The 21912-nt window shown below is 36.8% G+C and overlaps 1 protein-coding gene across 7 annotated transcripts in view; it reads left to right on the plus strand.

Annotated features, from left to right (window-relative positions):
- The window catches only part of FUT8 (fucosyltransferase 8), a 330921-nt gene that overhangs the window by 298508 nt on the left and 10501 nt on the right, over positions 1-21912 (plus strand). For all 7 annotated transcript variants that reach the window (XM_077122732.1, XM_077122728.1, XM_077122731.1 and 4 more), the window contains 2 exons: positions 1940-2186; positions 5885-6061. In XM_077122732.1, coding sequence (XP_076978847.1) covers positions 1940-2186; positions 5885-6061 — 424 coding nt within the window. The remainder of the gene's footprint in view (positions 1-1939; positions 2187-5884; positions 6062-21912) is intronic.

Consider the following 21912-nt stretch of genomic DNA (forward strand, 5'->3'; position numbering starts at 1 on the left):
AAACAGCTCAGTAGCTCAGAATTTAGAAATAACAGTTACACCTCCTGAATATATGTGACTGCTGTAAGAGCTTACAATCTAGGACCCTTTACAATAGACGCCAACCTGATAACCCATGCTCTTCACTTCACTTCACCGAGTTTTTATATTATAGTTAGTCCATATGATTGAGATATGATGATATTTGTCTTTTTGTCCCTGACATTTCATTCAGCATACAGTCCTTAAGGTTCATACACCTAGTTACATGCCTCACAACTTCATTCCTTCTTGTGGTCACTCAGTTGTCCATTGTATGTGTGCATTATAGTTCCCCCTTCCATTCCTCAATCTTTGTACCCTTTGGCTGCCTCCACCCATTGTGGATCAGGAACACTGCTGCCATAAACACCAGTGTGCAAATGTCCATCTGTGTCCGCACACTCAGTTCCCTTTTAATTTAACTTTAAAACATTTTGCAAATATGCAGAAATATGGAATTTGAAGACTGTTTCATTTTGATAAATACGTTTTAAATGTGTTCTAGTTTTATTCTCCACAAGTGCATTCTTTTGTTGCGTGAAACCAGGAACAACCCAGGAACATTACACAGAAACAGAACAAACCAGGGTCGAGGCTCTGAAGTTTCAGAAAGTAGGTTTTATTTGTCTATGGTCATGGGCTCAGCCGAGTAGCCTCTGAAACTCTGAGCCCCGAATAGGGGTTGTCACAGGTTTTTAAGGGAAGCACTTGGCTACGTGCTGATGTACAGAAGGGGAGGGGTCTCTGCAGGAATTTTTCTTATCCTGCCTACATGCAGTTTCAAACATTCCTGGGACAAGGGAGACTTCTCAAAGGGGAAATGGCCTGAGTAACCAGGGGCCTGCCTGCTGTGAGAGAAAATGGCTTGGGCAAACAGGGAGTGCCTGCTACACTTTAATGGTCCAATGATTAACTGTGGTTCTAATTCATTGTGTACAATGAAACATCTTAACTGGAGTTACTTTATATTTTCATGTTAATATTTTGGTACTGAAAATTTAATTCAGTCTATTTTATGTTTGTGAAATCTCTCTACCTAGTATTTTTTGTGTCTTCTGGTTGTCACTCTCTGGTCTTTAATATGTAAAATAAACTAGAGAAGCTAGCTACTGCATTATAATTTGTTCTTGTTTATCAGTGCACTTTGCATTGATAGAACAGCAGTAACATTAATGATATATAGAAGTTGGATTCTAAAGGAATCATCATTTATAAAATTTGGCATCTCATCTCTGTTCTAACTTTAAATGAATAGCCAGTAAACAAACAACACAGATTCTATTATTAACACAACTGAATATGTAGAAGGTCTATTTTGGCCAAATAAAAGACAAAAAATTCTAGAATCGTCCATTTTTTTTCCTTCAAAAAATATATATGCTTGGATCAAAATTGTGATCTTTAGGCATCACCAGAGTAAGTGTGCTTTTTTATGAGAGTTAACATTAGAACCATTTGCTATAATGACAACCTGGAAGGTTTCAGAATACTTTATTGGTTTCAGAATACTTCGTCTGTTTTGAAAACACAGCCACAGCAGTAAAAGCAAAATAGAAATTTTCTCAGCTGGCTGTGTGTCTCCTAGCAACCCAGTTCTTCTCCGTTAGATGCTTTGAGTTTCAGATACTATCCTTACCTGGAGTATGAGGTATTATGATGACAAGATGTTATAATGAAAAAAAAGGCCGTGGACTTGAGAGGCAGACCAACCTGAATATGAAACTCAGCTGCCACTTTTTTTCTGGTATGTTGGGCAAGTTACCCAACTTCATAGAACCTTTATTTTATCCTTTGTAAAATGACAATTATAAAACTGAATTGCTATAAGGAAGAAAGCACCAAAAGTGACTGCTTGTTAAATTGAAGCTGTATGATAAATACAGTATGATGATGATGATTTGTTTTGATATCCTCTCAGGTGAAGTGAAGGACAAAAATGTTCAGGTGGTTGAACTCCCCATTGTAGACAGTCTTCATCCCCGTCCTCCATATTTACCCCTGGCTGTACCAGAAGACCTTGCAGATCGACTCTTACAAGTCCATGGCGATCCTGCAGTGTGGTGGGTGTCTCAGTTTGTCAAATACTTGATCCGCCCACAGCCTTGGCTGGAAAAGGAAATAGAAGAAGCCACGAAGAAGCTTGGCTTCAAACATCCAGTTATTGGGTAAGAGTCTGATTTCTTTCTCATACAGTAAGAGATAGCAGTAGGGATATGGATCTTTACAATATATTGTGAAAGGTATCAAAAAAAAAAAAACAGTGGACAATAAAGTGACAAAAAGAGACTGAGAAGAGAAGCCAGCAGCAGCCAGTCTCAACTCTGATTATCACAGAGGTAGGTAAGTTTTGTAAAGGGCACAAGATGGAAGGGAAATGGAGAACTAGATAATTATTGAGAAGGTCTGTTGTAGAAGTGGGAGGGACATAAGAAGATGGGCTGAAAAATATCTGAGAGGAATCTGGCAAAAATCAGAGGAAGTCTGGCAGTGGGCTTTCAAAAAAGGGTCGGGTTGCAGTCCTTCTGGGAATACAACGTTTTATAGTTTAGCAGTATTGCATTATTTTAGGTAAGAGCCCAGGATGGGGTCAAGTGTCTACCCAGGGACATAGCCTAGCATTAAGGAAGTCCACACTAAAGTTGGAACAAGTCTCTGGTAAAAAGTTTGTACAATAATGCAGGGGCAGGCCAAGCAGTCACTTTTAAAAATTCACAAAGGCTAGTTTAATTTTTATAGCCCCACCAGGGAACGGAGGATCCAGTTTACTTAAGGCTACAAGGAGACTGACTATTCTTTCTTTGTTCACTTATCTAAATCATCATACTTTTTCACCCTTGTTTATTTGTACCTTCAACTGATATATTAAACCCTGAAGAAGCCTAGAAAAATTGATTTTATTGAGAGTATTCTGGATATAACATGACTCCTATCTTTACTCTCATAGGGTCATGAAATAAAGCTGTCACATTGATAGCTTTTCTATTGCACCTTATTCTTAGGCTTCATAAATTGCCACTGGTGATCATTTTCCATTTTTGATGCTTTGTTGTCTTTTCTGTCCTGGATGCTATTTTGAGAATAAGGGTACCATTTGTAATGTAAAATAACATTATTACTTAAAATTCTTTCTTGACCCACTTGGAAGTAATCATGTACATATGTATTCAGTCTCTTACTTGTACTAAGGGAGATTTATCAAGAAATCCTGGGAGCAAGAAAAATTCCACAAGAGGATCTTCGCTCATGAGCATGTGTTCCTGTATATACATACCTAAAAAGTTATGGAATGAGGAGTTCTCCTAGGTCCTAATGCTAGATTAAATACCTTCAACTACATTATCTCACTTGACTCTGTAACACAATCTTGTGAAGTAGGGAGAGATAGCCATTGTATAAATTAGGAAACTGACGTGCAGAGAAATAAAATGACAGAAAAGCTGGACTTAAACCCAGTCCCATTCTTAATACCACATAGCTCTCCCTTCAATAGTAGTCTGCCTACATGAAGATACATAGTTCAATTAATAGTATTTAGTCCAAAATTGAATCTCGTCTTTGAGATGCATTATATGATTTTCTTTCTATAGGAGATGGACCTTCTTAACTTTGCTTAGATTTTCTATAATTTTGTATACCAGAAAGCTAGTCTTATTAGTTTTCTGTGGACAATCCACCAACTTGAGAATTAACCAAAAATAGAAAAGGGAAATATCACAGATAGCTAAGTTATTGTACATTGAGGTAATGTGCTATAATAGAAAGAGCAGTGGAGTGGGATTCAAGAATCTGGGGATCCCATCTAGCTTCTACCATTAACAAATTGTATAATGTTGGGTAACGTACCTGACCATTCTGGGCCTCTCCTTCCTCACTGGTTTAAAACAACAGCAGCAACAAAAACCTTAGGTTAGATGGCATCTAAGTTTTCTATTAATACAGTATGAATTTAGATATTTGTTTCTGCCTATTTTTATATTTGTTTCCCAGTCACTCATTTATTCATTGTGTTTGGTGCAGTTGAGAATGAATAAAATCAAATTTCGTGCTCTGAAAGAGCTTGATATCTAATAGTGAGAATCAGGAAGTACAAAAATAACTTTGACTTTTTGTGTGTGAAGACTGAGAAGTTTGTCTCTTTTTACGTTACCTTTTTGTTCACTGAAATGTCTTTATAAACATCAACTCCCTTAACTATCAGATGAAGGAATTATATTAAATGACTCCTAACATTCATCACAGATCTAACATTTTCCTTTTCTGGAGTGATTCTGTTGTGGTCCTCTTTCCAATTATTTGATCCATGTGCAATATCAGGAGTACTTGGAGAATTGAGAAAATTTCTTCTTAGTGTTCTACCACCTCCTCAAATGCTTATCTTCCTTTGGCTTTCCTTTCTGTTATTACATCTCTCCTTTATTTTTGTTTGATTTTGTTTTATTTCATATTTCCCACCCAACATCTCCCCTTGTATCTAAGTCTTCATAAGTAGATAAGTTACCAACACCTATTCTAAGTGTTAGAGTTGAAGAAATTATGTGGTAAAATCAGAGTATTAGGTAGTGTTTCTTCTCATGAAACTTTAAGTGAAATTCAGTGGAATGGTTCTTTCTGCCTCATTTCATCTCTGTGAGGCACACTGAACAATTCTAATTTCCTGAGAGAAGCAGTGATTAGGAAGCATGTGGGGAGGAAAATATGATAGTAGGTGTTCATATGATCATATCCGCATTTGTTTGCACTGTAGTCTAGAATGTAAAAGTAAAAATAGCCATGAGGATGACAGAATGGTGAAGTCAAACCCTCACTCCAGATTCATAATTTAAAAAAAAAAAAAAAGGTTGGTCTTTAGCCTGACCTCTGCCTGTTGTTCCAGTGCCTACATTGAGGTTGTAAAAGAATTTCATGGTAGGAGGTGCCCATATGCTGCGAGCCTTTAGCGAATCTACCTTTCCTTTCCACTTTAAATAGTAGTTTAGCAATTTTGAGGGAGTGGCCATATTTAAGGAGAGTCTTTTAATTTATGAAAACAAACCAAGACTGTTATTATTCTTACTCCCATTGTAATTACTTTGGAAACATTAAAATGGTGAAGAATACTGTGGAAGTCAATGCCTTTTTCACTACAAGAATGCAAATCCATGTTCCCATTTTTACAATTTCAGGGCCTTTTTAAAATAGGACAGATGAGATCAATATAAGCTTGCATTTGGTAGAGGAAAAGGAAAGTCATTATGCGTATAACAAAAGGGCTGGAATGGCTTCATGTACTTAAAAATTCATATATGGTTTGCCTGCCTTCACTGTGCCACAGGAAGAATCCATGCAGTCTTTGGTTTCCTTAGACAACTTCAAATTCTACAAGCTGGCAGTTACAGTGACTACAGGGTAAATTGAAGAAAAACAAAACCTGTCATCAAGCTGTTGAAAACAATATCTTTCTATGTTCTGAAATAACAGCTGTGAATCCTAGTATCATCCTGCTCTCAAAAATCTTAAAAGTTCTATTATTTTGTTCTGGAAGGCCTAGTGAGTATTTCACCTCTTGGTAGGGATTATAACCCTGGAATCTTCTATTATTCCTGATACATCAATTACTTTCTCCATAAGAAAACATTTTTCAAAGGTTTCACTTACTTTCTAATTCCCTTCATATTGTTCAACATGTCTTTCAAATATCTTTAGAGTATATGTATTTGAGTTTAAAAATATATATATTTGTTTTGTTTTCCCAAGTGGTGAAAATGAAAGAAAAATTGGTAAGAAAAATCCCATAACCTTCAATGAGTAGGGATATAAATTTGAGTGCCCATAAAGCACCCAGAACTTTATCAGTAATATCTGAGTTTCTCCCTCTGCTCCCCAGAGTCCATGTCAGACGCACAGACAAAGTGGGAACAGAAGCAGCCTTCCATCCCATTGAGGAGTACATGGTGCATGTTGAAGAACATTTTCAGCTTCTCACACGCAGAATGCAAGTGGACAAGAAAAGAGTATATTTGGCTACGGATGACCCTTCTTTATTAAAGGAGGCAAAAACAAAGTAAGCTAAATTAACTAGTGATTCTTGAATGAGGTTGTCACTTTCAGTTGGAAAGAATCCTTAATTTCCATGACTTGTGAGTCTTGTTATAATGCTGTTACTGATTATTGGGTTTTTTAATTAAAATGACTGTGCGTCACTTAACCTAAAGCCTATATTATTGTCTATATCTGATAATACCTTTTAACAAAAAATCCAAGATGAACTAAACCCCACTGACATCATCATCAGTTATCGTCATCATCAACATCAAAAAGCATTTGCTAACTAACCCTATAGGACTGTTAATAAAACCTACACTAGGTGTTTACCCTTCTGATTTTAATATCTTCACTCACAATTTTAGGCAACTAAATACATATGTATGATATAAGATTTCATCTTATAAAAATTTCTGGAATTTTGAATATAGAGTGAAAAAAGATAAAAAATGATGAGTTGTGTAAGTAGAATAAAGACTACTAGTAAATATTTAAAAATAATGTTCTAGTTTGCTAGTTGCCGGAATGCAATATATCAGAAACAGAATGGCTTTTAAAAAGGGGAATTTAATCAGATGCTAGTTTACAGTTCCAAGACCAAGAAAATGTCCCAATTACAACAAGTCTATAGAAATGTCCAATCAAAGGCATCCAGGGAAAGATACCTTGGTTCGAGAAGGTCGATGAAGTTCAGGGTTTTTCTCTCAAGTGAGAAGGCATGTGGTGAACACAGTCACAGTTTCTCTCTCATCTGGAAAGGCACATGGTGAACACAGTCAGGGTTCTCTCTCATCTAGAAGGGCACATGGCGGACACGGCATCATCTGCTAGCTTCTTCTCCTGGCTTCCTGTTTCATGAAGCTCCCCAGGAGTCATTTCCCTTCTTCATCTCCAAAGGTCGGTGGCTGGTGGACTCTGCTTCTCATGGCTATGTCATTCTCTGCTCTCTCTGAATCTCTTTCATTCTCCAAAATGTTTCCTCTTTTATAGGACCTCAAAAACTTATCAAGACCCACCCAAATAGGTGGAGACATGTCATCACCTAATCCAGCTTAACAACCACTCTTGATTAAATCACATCTCCAGGGAGATGATCTGATTACAGTTTCAGACATACAGTATTGAATAGGGATTACAACATGGCTTTTCTAGGGGACATAAATCCTTTCAAACCAGTAAAAATAATAATCTTCATTTCATACTCACTACAATGGCCATTATCAAAAAAACACAGAAAACAACAAGTGCTAGAGAGGATATAGAGAAAGAGGCATACTTATCCACTGTTGGTGGGACTATAAATTGGTACATCCGCTCTGGAAAGCAGTTTTACAGTTCCTCAGGAAGCTAAGTATGGAATTGCCATATGATCCAGTAATCCCATCACTGGATAGATAGTCAGAGGAACTAAAGGTGAGGACATAAACAGACTTTTGCACACCAGTGTTATAGCAGCATTATTTATGATTGCCAAGAAATAGAAATAGCCCAAATGTACATCAATGGACGAGTGGCTAAACAAGCTGTGGTATATACTAATGATGGAATACTAGACAGCTGTAAGGCGGAATAAACTCATGAAACATGTAACAAGGTGGATGAACCTTGAGGACATTATGCTGAGTGTAGTTAGCCAGAAACAAAAGGACAAATACTGTATGGTCTCAGTACTATGAACTGATATTAATGAGTGAACTATGAGAGTTAGTTAAGAACAGAAACCTTGTGTCTGATGCTCCTTTTATCCACGAAATGGGCAAGTGAGTTTAAAAAAAAAGGATTAAAGATAAGTAAATAAAAGAAGGATAAAGACAGGAGAGATAGATGTGGAGAAGAGTGTAGAAAGGAAGACTATCAGTAAAGGTAAAAAGAAGAAAAATTAGATATGAAATATAAAATCCAAAAGGCAAAATGGTAGAAGAAAGTACTACCCACACAGTAATAACACTAAATGTTAATGGATTAACCCCCCCAATCAAAAGACATAGACTGGCAGAATGGATTAAAAAACTGGACCTATCTATATGTTGTCTACAGGAAACACATCTCAGACCCAAGGATAAACATAGGTTGAAAGTGAAAGGTTGGGAAAAGATATTTCATGCAAATAACAATCAGAAAAGAGCAGGAGTAGCTATACTAATATCCAGCAAATTAGACTTCAAATGTAAATTGTGACAATTAAAAGAGACAAAGAAGGACACTATGTATTAATAAAAGGAACAATTCAACAAGAAGACATAACAATCATAAATATTTATGTGCCAAGCCAGAATGCTCCAAAATATATGCGGCAAACACTGAAAACAGTGAAAAGAGAAATAGACATCTGCCATAATAGTTGGAGACTTCAATTCCACACTTTCATCAATGGACAGAACATCTAGACAGAGTATCAATAAAGAAACAGAGAATTTGAATAATACAATAAATGAGCTAGACTTAACAGACATTTGTAGAACATTACACCCCACAACAGCAGGATACACCTTTTTCTCAAGTGCTCATGGATCATTCTCAAGGATAGACCATATGCTGCATCACAAAGCAAGTCTCAATAAATTTAAAAAGATTGAAGTAATGCAAAACACTTTCTCAATCTATGTGATGATATTAAGAATCACTGATTGCATATGTAGAATGGAATGATTTCTAAATGTTGTGTTAGTTAATTTTTTTAATTAAAAAAAAAAAGCTTTCTCAGATCAGAAAGGAATGAAGTTGGAAATCAATAATAGGCAGAGTGTCAGAAAATTCACAAATATGTGGAGGCTCAACAACACACTCTTAAACAACCAGTGTGTCAAGGAAGAAATTACAAGAGATATCAGTAAATATCTCGAGGCAAATGAAAATGAAAACACAACATATCAAAACTTACGGGACGCAGCAAAGGCAGTGCTAAGAGGGAAATTTATTGCCCTAAATGCCTATATCAAAAAAGAAGAAAGGGCAAAAATCGAGGAATTAACTGTCCACTTGGAAGAAGTAGAGAAAGACAGCAAGCTAACCCCAAAGCAAGCAAAAGGAAAGAAATAATGAAGATTAGAGCAGAAATAAATGAAATAGAGAACAAGAAAACAATTGATAAAATCAACAAAATCAGAAACTGGTTCTGTGAGACAATCAATGATTGATGGGCCCTTAGCAAAATTGACAAAAAGAAGAAGAGAAAGGATGCATATAAATAAGATCAGAAATGGAAAAAGTAAATAAATAAAAATTAAAAAATAAAATAAAAAAGGATAAAAAATAAATAATAGGGGGAGATAAAGGGTAAAAATTGGGTAGATTGAAATACCATGGGTCAGTGAGAGGGAGGGGTAAGGAGTATGGGCTGTATGCACTCTTTTTTTTCTTTTTATTTCTTTTTCTGTAGTGTTGCAAATGTTCTAAGAATTATCATGGTGAAGAATACGCAACTGTGTGATGATATTGTGAGCCATTGATCATATAATATGGTTGGACTATGGATATTTCTCAATGAAAATATTTTTAAAATAATAATCATCATTTATTGAACCTACCTATGTTTCAGGCACTGTATTAGGTGCTGGAGATTCCATGATGAGCAAAATATTCTCTGCTTTCAAGGAGCTCCCAATCTGGTGGGGGAATATACAATTACTCTGTGGTATGAGTAATGCTACTATAAGATTAAGCTCAAGGAGTTATGAAAACACACAGACAAAGCACTGGTCATAACTGGAAATTTCTCATCATAAGATCTGGGTGAACATGGAATTTGCCTTCATTTATTTTTTGGCATGGGCAGGATCCGGGAATCAAACCCAGGTCTCTGGCATGGTAGGCAAGAATTCTGCCTCTGAGCCAGTGTTGTACCGCCCCTTCATTTACTATTAATACATAAGAGATTTATTAAATGTATGTATGTTTTTGCTTAAGTTGCTGAAATACAATATACCAGAAATGGGTTGGTTTTTACAATAGGTTTCTTTTTTAACTTTAAAGTTTATAGTTCTGAGGCCATGAACTGTCCAAATCAAGGCATGTGGCAATCCTCAGGGTACAGGGAGCAACATCTGCTGGTCTGTCCTTTGTCTCCTTGATTTCATTGCTTCTAGCTTCTAGTTTCAGTGGCTTCCTCTCTGTTTCTGTGGTTTCTTTCTGTTTTCTGTGTGTCCTTTTCACTCAGCTCCTCTGCCTTTTCTCAGCTTCTCTGTATGCTTCTCTGAATTTCATCTTTCATATAGAATTCCAGTTAGAGGATCAAGACCCACCTGGGGCACACCTCAACTGAAATAATCTAATCAAAAGGTCCCACCAACAATAGGTCTACACTTAGAGGAATAGATTAACTTAAGAACATGATCGTTTCTGGAGTACATACAGCTTCAAACCATCACAATATGAGAATAGGGAATGAGGGAAGAGAGCATTGCAGCTTACTCTACTCAGATACCATCTCCTCCAAAAAATCATCTCTGAACCCTTAACTGAGCTAAGTGTCCATTTTGTCTACCTCCAAAACACTTTTGCTTACTTCTGTCTCCTTCAGTAGATTATATAAGCACTTTGGACACAATTATTAGCATTTGTAAGTGCCCAGTAAATATTGAATTTTGTTTATATCAGTCCAATCAGTTTGAAAAGATTTTCTTTGCAGTGAATCATTTAAACCCTTTGGCTATTTAATTACTGTATTTCCTGGTCCCTTTTTTATGTTATAAATGAGGGAAAAAGGAGAAACAAATTAAAAATGAGGACAATTAATGCAGATGTTTATCTAGAATCACTGGATAAGAAGTTAAATCCTATTTCTACCTTCTAAGAAAATTAATTAATTGGATTCAAATTGATTTTTTAAGGCACCCTTGCTTGACACACATGCATATAAATGAAGGGGAAAAATTCATTGACCAAGTATAAGCATGAATTAATTATGAGTTAATGTTAAAGTATAAGAATTAGGGATTAAATAAACATTGGGAACAATTGTAAGAGTTAGGGATTAAATAAACAAAACAAGAAATTTCATGAACTTTTTTCTAGACTGCTGTTCAGATCTAATAGAGAGAAACAAAGTTAATAGTTTACTATGTTCCTTCATTTTAAAACACAACTTGGTTGAAGAAAAGGATATTAATTTTATTTACTTTTTCACTTATCCTTTACTATATCACAAACTTTTTTTCTCTTTTTTCCTCGATTGCTTAAATAATTAATGCTCATTGGAAAATATGGAAACAAGCAAGGAAAAAATAGTTCCCATCCCATTACTTAGTGGCAACTATTGTTCAAATTCTGACATATTCCTTCCAGCCATTTATGTAGTAAACATTTTGTAATAGTTGATCATAACATATAATCTGAATTACTTTTCACTTAATATGACAATACAGCCATTTTCCTAAATCACTAAAAAATCGTTATAAATGTCTTTTAGCGACTACAAATCCATTGTATGGTTAGGCTATTGCTTACTTGACCATGCTCCTAATATTAGACAGTTAGGTCAATTCCAATTTTGTATTCTTATAAATAATGCTAGTGTGTGCGTAAAATTGTCATATTATTTCCTTAAAACTAGGTTTCTAAATTTGGAAGTATTTACATCAAAGGGTATGAACATTTTTACAACTTTTTATCCATAATGCAGCATGGCATTTTTATACCAAGCAAACTTTATAGTATAGTTAGCAGTATCTTTTTAGACTATTGTGGGAATAATAAAATTTGAATTTTCTCTGTCAAGTCAAAAGCTCTAACTCCTCTCTGTTTGGTAGTCCAGGCAGCAATTTTCTGCATATTCTGTAATAAATATAGCAGTAGCATTTTATGTGTAATTTTTCTCTTTCTTTGAAAATCCTTTAATTTTAATTTTCTGAATCATTTTGAAGATTTTCTCAGAAATTTAAATGCTGTTTCTCTACTTGATTATTACTTAAATATTTTTCCACTCTGAATTAACTATGCTTTAGACCTCTCAGGGTTGTTTTTGATACCAAGGCAAATCATAAAGCCCCTGCTATTATTGTAGGAGACCCAAAGCATAAATTAATCTCTCAACAAGATTTATAGTGTCCAAGGTCATCCTGAATTTTTTGCTTCCGAAATATGAAGAGATGAAGAATTAAACTTAAAGAGACATAGGGTTCACACGGTCAGAGTAGACTACATTTTCTGGTTTATCCTTTGAGAAGGGGTCTAGATTAGCTTTATGGAAGCGGCTTCATGTGTGAAGATCGGCAGTTGGTTAGGTAGTTAGTATTACACCTCAGGTTTCTAGATTAAGATTGAGTTCATTCATGAGATTTTAGCACCAGTGTCCCAGTTACCATGGCAGACATCACTAATGTGACAGTATATCTCTTAGATAATTCACAATTATAGTTTTTATCACAGAAGCTTTGGCAGTTAAAGGAATAAGTCCTATCTCCATCCTATTAATGTTATTTATCCACATTGTCTTCCAAAATTGTGGAGATTAGGGTAGGGGTGACGTAAGAGTCAAACAAGCCTTTAAAAATCTCCCGGATTAGATGTTTACATATCTAGTTTGCTTTGTATCAAAATTTAGATTCATTGAGAGGGATAGAGGTTAAAAAAAAAGTTGTGTGCCCTATAAAATGAATAATCAACAATAAGGAGTGGTAACTTTCTTCACTAAGTTATTGAATTCCTACAAAATGCTAAACACATTACAGGACACTAAAAATACAAAGATAAATTAAGAAAACATAATATGTGCCTGATTCTGTCAGGGATTATCCAACTGGTAGTCAATAAATACACATCTAACAAATAAGTATTACAGTTAGATAAGTGTCCTAAAGAAGTTAAATGCCAGGTACAGTGAAATCCACTAAGGAGTTTCTCCCTTAGCCTGAGGAAAAGTTTTAGAAAAGAAAAGTTGATGTTAAATTTATACTTCAAGCTAGTCTTTTTGGGTGATGTAAAAACAAATCTTTATAACATGGGAGAAGAAAAAATATTTCTTTTAACATTGCCAATATTTGCATCCTCAAGGTAGACGAATTCCTCTGCTGGAATTATACTTGTGGGAAAAAGAAGAAAAAAAAATGTTTATGCAGTAAAATCCAGAAAGTTCCATGCTCATTATTTGGAGGTAGAAAATGTCCCTCTGCCGTTATTCTTTTTCCTTCTGTTTTTCCCACTTTCTCTATCCTTTAGTAAGCAGTCTTTGAATATAGAGTGAGGGCCTGAGGAGCTTAGGTGCACTACTGGCTTGGTTCCAGAATTGGGCCCTTTAAGTTAAGAAGGGTATCAATAGTAGTGTCATTTCTCAGTAAATACATCAATCCTTTCCTTGTTTCACTGAGCACCCAGACCTCTGACTAAATTGGTCTTCATTCAAGGATAAAACCTGTTCTGGTGTATTTTAACAATCCCCCTTCTCTACCCTCCAGCCTTTTCGTATTTATTTGTTGCTGTTTCTATCCCATGCCTGGTATGCAGCTTCACAGGGATCACATTAAAAGTCATTCTGGTTATTTTCTTTTTTAGAACAAATAGGACATTTCCTTCATCTTCCTGATGCTGAACTTAGAAGGGTGAAATGTCAAAATTAATGAGGCCAAATGAATCCAAGCACTGAATACCAGTCTAAGACAACACTCTGAGACTTTGCTTTCACAGTCATTATTAGAGAGGCAATGAGGGAAAGCTCCTTGGTGGCCATAGCATGAAAAGAAATCTGAAACAGCTGTTAGGGGATTAGGAAAAAGTTCCAGACATAGGTAGCACTCACTTGTTTGTTTGTTTATTCACACATCATTATGTGAAGTGCTAGGTGCTATGATACATAGAAAAATAAGGCATGGTCCCAATCTTTGGGAAATAAATTATGGGAGATAGTTATGTAAACTGACTCCTACTGTTTTTTTGGATTCTAAGTAGGAATTATCATTCTTTTAACAAATATTTATTAAACCTCTGTTAGATTCTAGATACTCTGCTAGATTCTGAGAACAGCACAGTGAACAAAGCAGGTGAAATGCCTTTCTTTATTGAACTTGCATTCCAGTTAAGGATGATGGAGGTGGGGAACAGAAACAGACAGTAAATACATATTATTATGTCAAATTATAATAAGAGCCATGGATAAAAATCAAGCAGGAGAAAAAGGGATAAGGACTACCAAAGAATTCACTGATAATGTGACATTTGAACAGAGACCTAAAAAAAAAAAAAGAAACCAAACCAGGTGGATTTCTGGAGGGAGAATGTTTTCTTAACAATCACAGCTAGCATTTACAGAGCATTTGTACTATATGTCAGATATGCTTTTAAGCACTTTACATAGTTTGCTGTATTTAGTTCTCATGAAATTATATGAAGTAGGTCAATTATTATCCCCTTTTTATATAACTTCCCAAAGTTTGCAACCTAACACTGAAGATCTACCTCATGCACTGAGAAAGTTCGATTCACTCTATACTACAGCATAATTATACCCTTAATTCAAAGTGGAATCCTATGAACATATCATAGACTTCCTAAAGAAATCCTGTTTAATAATCTTAAAATATATATACACACACACATGCACACACAATCTCAAATGAAACAACTAAAATATTAGTGGCCATCTACAAGGAATTTGCTTTCATAAGTTTATTAGAATGGCTTTCCATTACCATTACTGCTTAAGAGTAGAAGATGCTTTAAGAAGTGGTAGTGAAGAGAGAATGAATAAAAAGTTTTTAAAATATTCATCCCAACTTTTTTGTATTACTAACTTGTAATATCAATGAAGAAGACTGTGACAGTGAAGAAGAATTTGTCACAAATTCTAAATTAAAGTGCTGAGTGAAGTTTTATCATGATAGTTATATTCTAAAGGAAATGTTTGATGACCAAATATGAAAGCAACTTGAAAAAACTCTTAGAAATCACTTATTTTCGAACTAAATAAGAAGTGTTCTGTTTGCAATGCTTTCATTTATTAAGAAAGAACATTTTTTCCGGAGAAGATGGCGGCTTAATAAGGTGCACGCATCTTAGTTCCTCCTCCAGAACAACTACTAAATAACTAGAAAAAGTACAGAACAGCTCCTGGAGCCACGACAGAGACCGGACACACAGTGTACCCCAGTCTGGAACGGCTGGTCCGGCTACGAGACTCCGCTGCGGTGAGGTCCCCGAGCGGTGCGCACTTCCCAGGGCCGCGGCGGCTGGCGGCAGGCACCCCTCCCTCCCTCCTTCCCGGTCTGGCTGAGAGACTCGGAGAGGCGAGTTCCCCAAGCCGCGGCGGCTGGCGGCCGGTGCCCCTCCCTCACAGGCGGCTTCCCGGGCCGGCTGGGAGCTCTGGATCAGCAATTCCCCAAGCTACGGCGGCCGGTGCCCCTCCCCAACGCGCGGCTTCCTGGGCCAGCTGCGAGCCTCGGATCAGCGGTTCCCCAAGCCGCGGTGGCCGGTGACCGGAGCCCCTCCCACACACGCGGCTTCCCGGGCCAGCTGGGAGCCTCGGATCAGTGGTTCCCCAAGCCATGGCGGGCGGTGACCGGCGCCCCTCCCACACGCGGCTTCCCGGGCCAGCTGGGAGCCTCAGATCAGCGGTTCCCCAAGCCGTGGCGGCCAGCGGCCCTTCCCCACAGGCGACTTCCCAGAGGGAAAGGAAAGAGTCTCCAACAGTAGTAGTGACCGAGTCCAACCTAACACCAATAGTGGCATTAATGAACAACTTCTGACTACTAAAAATAGGCCCTCAGCTCAGGCGAAACGGATCAAGGTGGAAGTCGCCTATTGGGCTAACTGAAAAAGAGGAAAGGGGGTGAAACAGAGCCTTCTGCGGCTGTTTCTACAGAGGCTTGGTTGCCTCTGGGCTCAGCGCTGGGATTACACAGGTTGCAACTGCCCCGAACGCAGAAACAGGCTGCTTTCAGGGCTCTCTACCACCTGAACCTTCCCCGTGGGAGGGGTGAAACGCAACTCAGGTGGAATCCCTCTCTCAAGGAATTCAGATCCCAGGACTTCACAATTTGAAGCCATTAAAACCAACCTACAACCTTTCCTCTGTCTCCACCACACACCCAGCAGCAAGAGTCTTTCAAAGTTAAAGGAGCCACAACATCTTTTGCTGGTGGGACCCGCAGACAGACAAGCACCACGTACTGGGTAGGATAAGAAAAACAGAGCCTAGAGACTTCACAGGAAAGTCTTTCAACCTGCTGGGTCCCACACTCAGGGAAATCTGATTAAATGCCCAGACGCCAGCAAAAATTAACAAATCACACCAGGAAAATTGAAGATATGGCCCAGTCAAAGGAACAAACCAATAGCTCAAATGAGATACAGGAGCTGAGACAACTAATTCTGAATATACGAACAGAAATGGAAAACCTCTTCAAAAACCAAATCAGTAAATTGAGGGAGGACATGAAGAAGGCAAGGAATGAACAAAAAGAAGAAATGGAAAGTCTGAAAAAACAAATCACAGAACTTATGGGAATGAAAGACACAGTAAAAGAGATGAAAAAAAACAATGGAAACCTACAATGGTAGATTTCAAGAGACAGAGGTTAGAATTAGTGAACTGAAGGATGGAACATCTGAAATCCAAAAAGAAACAGAAACTATAGGGAAAAGAATGGAAAAATTTGAGCAGGGGCTCAGGGAATTGAATGATAATATGAAGCACACAAATATACGTGTTGTGGGTGTCCCAGAAGGAGAAGAGAAGGGAAAAGGAGGAGAAAAACTAATGGAAGAAATTATCACTGAAAATTTCCCAACTCTTATGAAAGACCTAAAATTACAGATCCAAGAAGTGCAGCGCACCCCAAAGAGAATAGATCCAAATAGGCATTCTCCAAGACACTTACTAGTTAGAATGTCAGAGGTCAAAGAGAAAGAGAGGATCTTGAAAGCAGCAAGAGAAAAACAATCCATCACATACAAGGGAAACCCAGTAAGACTATGTGTAGATTTCTCAGCAGAAACCGTGGAAGCTAGAAGACAGTGGGATGATATATTCAAATTACTAAAAGAGAAAAACTGCCAACCAAGACTTCTATATCCAGCAAAATTGCCCTTCAAAAATGAGGGAGAAATTAAAACATTTTCAGACAAAAAGTCACTGAGAGAATTTGTGACCAAGAGACCAGCTCTGCAAGAAATACTAAAGGGAGCACTAGAGTCAGATATGAAAAGACAGAAGAGAGAGGTATGGAGAAGAGTGTAGAAAGAAGGAAAATCAGATGTGATATATATAATACAAAAGGCAAAATGGTAGAGGAAAGTATTACCCAAACAGTAATAACACTAAATGTTAATGGACTGAATTCCCCAATCAAAAGACATAGACTGGCGGAATGGATTAAAAAACAGGATCCTTCTATATGCTGTCTACAGAAAACACATCTTAGACCCAAAGATAAACATAGGTCGAAAGTGAAAGGTTGGGGAAAGATATTTCATGCAAATAACAACCAGAAAAGAGCAGGAGTAGCTATACTAATATCCAACAAATTAGACTTCAAATGTAAAACAGTTAAAAGAGACAAAGAAGGATACTAAATACTAATAAAAGGAAAAATTAAACAAGAAGACATAACAATCGTAAATATTTATGCACCGAATCAGAATGCCCCAAAATACAGTGAGGAATACACTGCAATTACTGAAAAGGGAAATAGACGCATCTACCATAATAGTTGGAGACTTCAATTCCCCACTCTCATCAATGAACAGAACATCTAGACAGAGGATCAATAAAGAAACAGAGAATTTGAATATGACAATAAATGAGCTAGACTTAACAGACATTTATAGGACATTAGACCCCACAACAGCAGGATACACGTTTTTCTCAAGTGCTCATGGATCATTCTCAAAGACAGACCATATGCTGGGTCACAAAGCAAGTCTCAACAAATTTAAAAAGATTGAAATCATACACAACACTTTCTCGGATCATAAAGTAATGAAGTTGGAAATCAATAATAGGCAAAGTGCCAGAAAATTCACAAATACGTGGAGGCTCAACAACACACTCTTAAACAACCAGTGGGTCAAGGAAGAAATTACAAGAGAAATTAGTAAATATCTCGAGGCGAATGAAAATGAAAACACAACATATCAAAACCTATGGGATGCAGCAAAGGCCGTGCTAAGAGGGAAATTTATTGCCCTAAATGCCTATATCAGAAAAGAAAAAAGGGCAAAAATTCGGGAATTAACTGTCCACTTGGAAGAACTGGAGAAAGAACAGCAAACTAACCTCAAAGCAAGCAAAAGGAAAGAAATAACAAAGATTAGAGCAGAAGTAAATGAAATAGAGAACAAGAAAACAATAGAGAAAATCAATAAGACCAGAAGTTGGTTCTATGAGAAAATCAATAAGATTGATGGGCCCTTAGCAAAATTGACAAAAAGAAGAAGAGAGAGGACGCAAATAAATAAGATCAGAAATGGAAGGGGAGACATAACCACTGACCTCACAGAAATAAAGGAGGTAATAACAGGATACTATGAACAACTTTACGCTAATAAATACAACAATGTAGATGAAATGGACAAGTTCCTAGAAAGGCATGAACAACCAACTTTGACTCAAGAAGAAATAGATGACCTCAACAAACCAATCACAATTAAAGAAATTGAATCAGTCATTCAAAAGCTTCCCAAAAAGAAAAGTCCAGGACCAGACGGCTTCTCATGTGAATTCTACCAAACATTCCAGAAAGAATTAGTACCAACTCTGCTCAAACTCTTCAAAAAAATCGAAGTGGAGGGAAAGCTATGTAATTCATTCTATGAAGCCAACATCAACCTCATACCAAAACCAGGCAAAGATATTACAAAAAAAGAAAACTACAGACCAGTCTCTCTAATGAATATAGATGCAAAAATCCTCAACAAAATTCTAGCAAATCGAATCCAGCAACACATTAAAAGACTTATATATCATGACCAAGTAGGATTCATCCCAGGTATGCAAGGATGGTTCAACATAAGAAAATCAATTAATGTAATACATCATAACATATCAACAAATCAAAGCAGAAAAATCACATGATCATCTCAGTTGATGCAGAGAAGGCATTTGACAAGATTCAACATCCTTTCCTGTTGAAAACACTTCAAAGGATAGGAATACAAGGAACCTTCCTTAAAATGATAGGGGGAATATATGAAAAACCCACAGCTAATATCATCCTCAATGGAGAAAAATTGAAAACTTTCCCCCTAAGATCAGGAACAAGACAAGGATGTCCATTATCACCACTATTATTCAACATCGTGTTGGAGGTTCTAGCCAGAGCAATTAGACAAGAAAAAGAAATACAAGGCATCAAAATTGGAAAGGAAGAAGTAAAACTATCACTGTTTGCAGACGATATGATACTATACGTCAAAAACCCTGAAAAATCCACAGCAAAACTACTAGAGCTAATAAATGAGTATGGCAAAGTAGCAGGTTACAAGATCAGCATTCAAAAATCTGTAGTGTTTCTATACAATAGCAATGAACAAGCTGAGGGGGAAATCAAGAAACAAATTCCATTTACAATTGCAACTAAAAGAATAAAATACCTAGGAATAAATTTAACTAAAGAGACAAAAGACCTATACAAAGAAAACTACAAAAAACTGTTAAAAGAAATCACAGAAGACCTAAATAGATGGAAGGGCATACCGCGTTCATGGATTGAAAGACTAAATATAGTTAAGATGTCAATTCTACCTAAATTATTTTACAGATTCAATGCAATACCAATCAAAATCCCAACAACTTATTTTTCAGAAATAGAAAAACCAATAAGCAAATTTATCTAGAAGGGCAGGGTGCCCCGAATCATTAAAAGTATCTTGAGGAAAAAAACGAAGCTGGAGGTCTCAAGCTGCCGGACTTTAAGGCATATTATGAAGCCCTAGTGGTCAAAACAGCATGGTACTGGCATTAAGACAGATTTATCAACCAATGGAATCGAATAGAGTGCTCAGATATAGACCCTCTCATCTATGGACATTTGATCTTTGATAAGGCAGTCAATCCAATTCACCTGGGACAGAATAGTCTCTTCAATAAATGGTGCCTAGAGAACTGGATATCCATATGCAAAAGAATGAAAGAGGACCCGTATCTCACACCCTATACAAAAGTTAACTCAAAATGGATCAAAGATCTAAACATTAGGTCTAAGACCATAAAACAGTTAGAGGAAAATGTAGGGAGATATCTTATGAATCTTACTTACAATTGAAGGCGGTTTTATGGACCTTAAACCTAAAGCAAGAGCATTGAAGAAAGAAATAAATAAATGGGAGCTCCTCAAAATTAAACACTTTTGTGCATCAAAGAACTTCATCAAGAAAGTAGAAAGACAGCCTACACAATGGGAGACAATATTTGGAAACGACATATCAGATAAAGGTCTAGTATCCAGAATTTATAAAGAGATTGTTCAACTCAACAACAAAAAGACAGCCAACCCAATTACAAAATGGGAAAAAGACTTGAACAGACACCTCTCAGAAGAGGAAATACAAATGGCCAAAAGGCACATGAAGAGATGCTCAATGTCCCTGGCCATTAGAGAAATGCAAATCAAAGCCACAATGAGATATCATCTCACACCCACCAGAATGGCCATTATCAACAAAACAAAAAATGACAAGTGCTGGAGAGGATGCGGTGAAAGAGGCACACTTATCCACTGTTGGTGGGAATGTCAAATGGTGCAACCACTGTGGAAGGCAGTTTGGCGGTTCCTCAAAAAACTGAATATAGAATTGCCTTATGACCCAGCAATAATTGCTAGGTATCTACTCAAAGGAGTTAAGGACAAAGACACAAACGGACAGTTGCACACCAATGTTTATAGCAGCGTTATTTACAATTGCAAAGAGATGGAAACAGCCAAAATGTCCATCAACAGACAAGTGGCTAAACAAACTGTGGTATATACATGTGATGGAATATTATGCAGCTTTAAGACAGAATAAACTTACTTATGAAACATGTAATAACATGGATGGACCTAGAGAACATTATGCTGAGTGAGACTAGCCAAAAACTAAAGGACAAATACTGTATGGTCCCACGGATGTGAACCAACATTAGAGAATAAACTTGGAATATGTCATTGGTAACAGAGACCATCAGGAGTTAGAAATAGGGTAAGATAATGGGTAATTGGAGCTGAAGGGATACAGACTGTGCAACAGGACTGGATACAAAAACTCAAAAATGAACAGCACAATACTACCTAATTGTAATGTAATTATGTTAAAACACTGAATGAAGCTGCATCTGAGCTATAGTTTTTTTTTATATATTTTTTGTATTTTGTTTTTTTATTTTTTCTCTATATTGTCATTTTATTTCTTTTTCTGTTGTCTTGCTATTTCTTTTTCTAAATCGATGGAAATGTACTAAGAAATGATGTTCATACATCTATGTGATGATATTAAGAATTACTGATTGTATATGTAGAATGGAATGATTTCTAGTTGTTGTGTTAGTTTATTTTTTTTAATTAATAAAAAAAAAGAAAGAACATTTTGATGTATGAGTGTATGTGTATAATATGCCAATAACTGTAATTAATATACAAGGTGCTCTAGTTTGCTAGCTGCCGAAAATGCAACACACCAGAGATGGTTAGCCTGTTAATAAAAGGGGATTTATTTTGTTAGTTCTTCAGAGGAAAGGCAGCTCACTTTCCACTGAGGTTCTTTCTTGTGTGGAACTCACAGGATTATCTCTGCTGGCCTTCTCTCCAGGCCTGTGGGTTCCAACAACTGTCCCTGGGGTGATTCCTTGCTGCATCTCCAAAGTCCTGGGCTGAGCTGCTAGTGCTGAGATGAGGAATGCTGAGCTGCTTAGGCTGTGCTACGTTGCGCGCTCTCATTTAAGCACCAGCCAATTAAGTCAAACAT

Source organism: Tamandua tetradactyla, chromosome 12 (genome assembly GCF_023851605.1).
Source record: "Tamandua tetradactyla isolate mTamTet1 chromosome 12, mTamTet1.pri, whole genome shotgun sequence".
Lineage (NCBI taxonomy): Eukaryota > Metazoa > Chordata > Mammalia > Pilosa > Myrmecophagidae > Tamandua > Tamandua tetradactyla.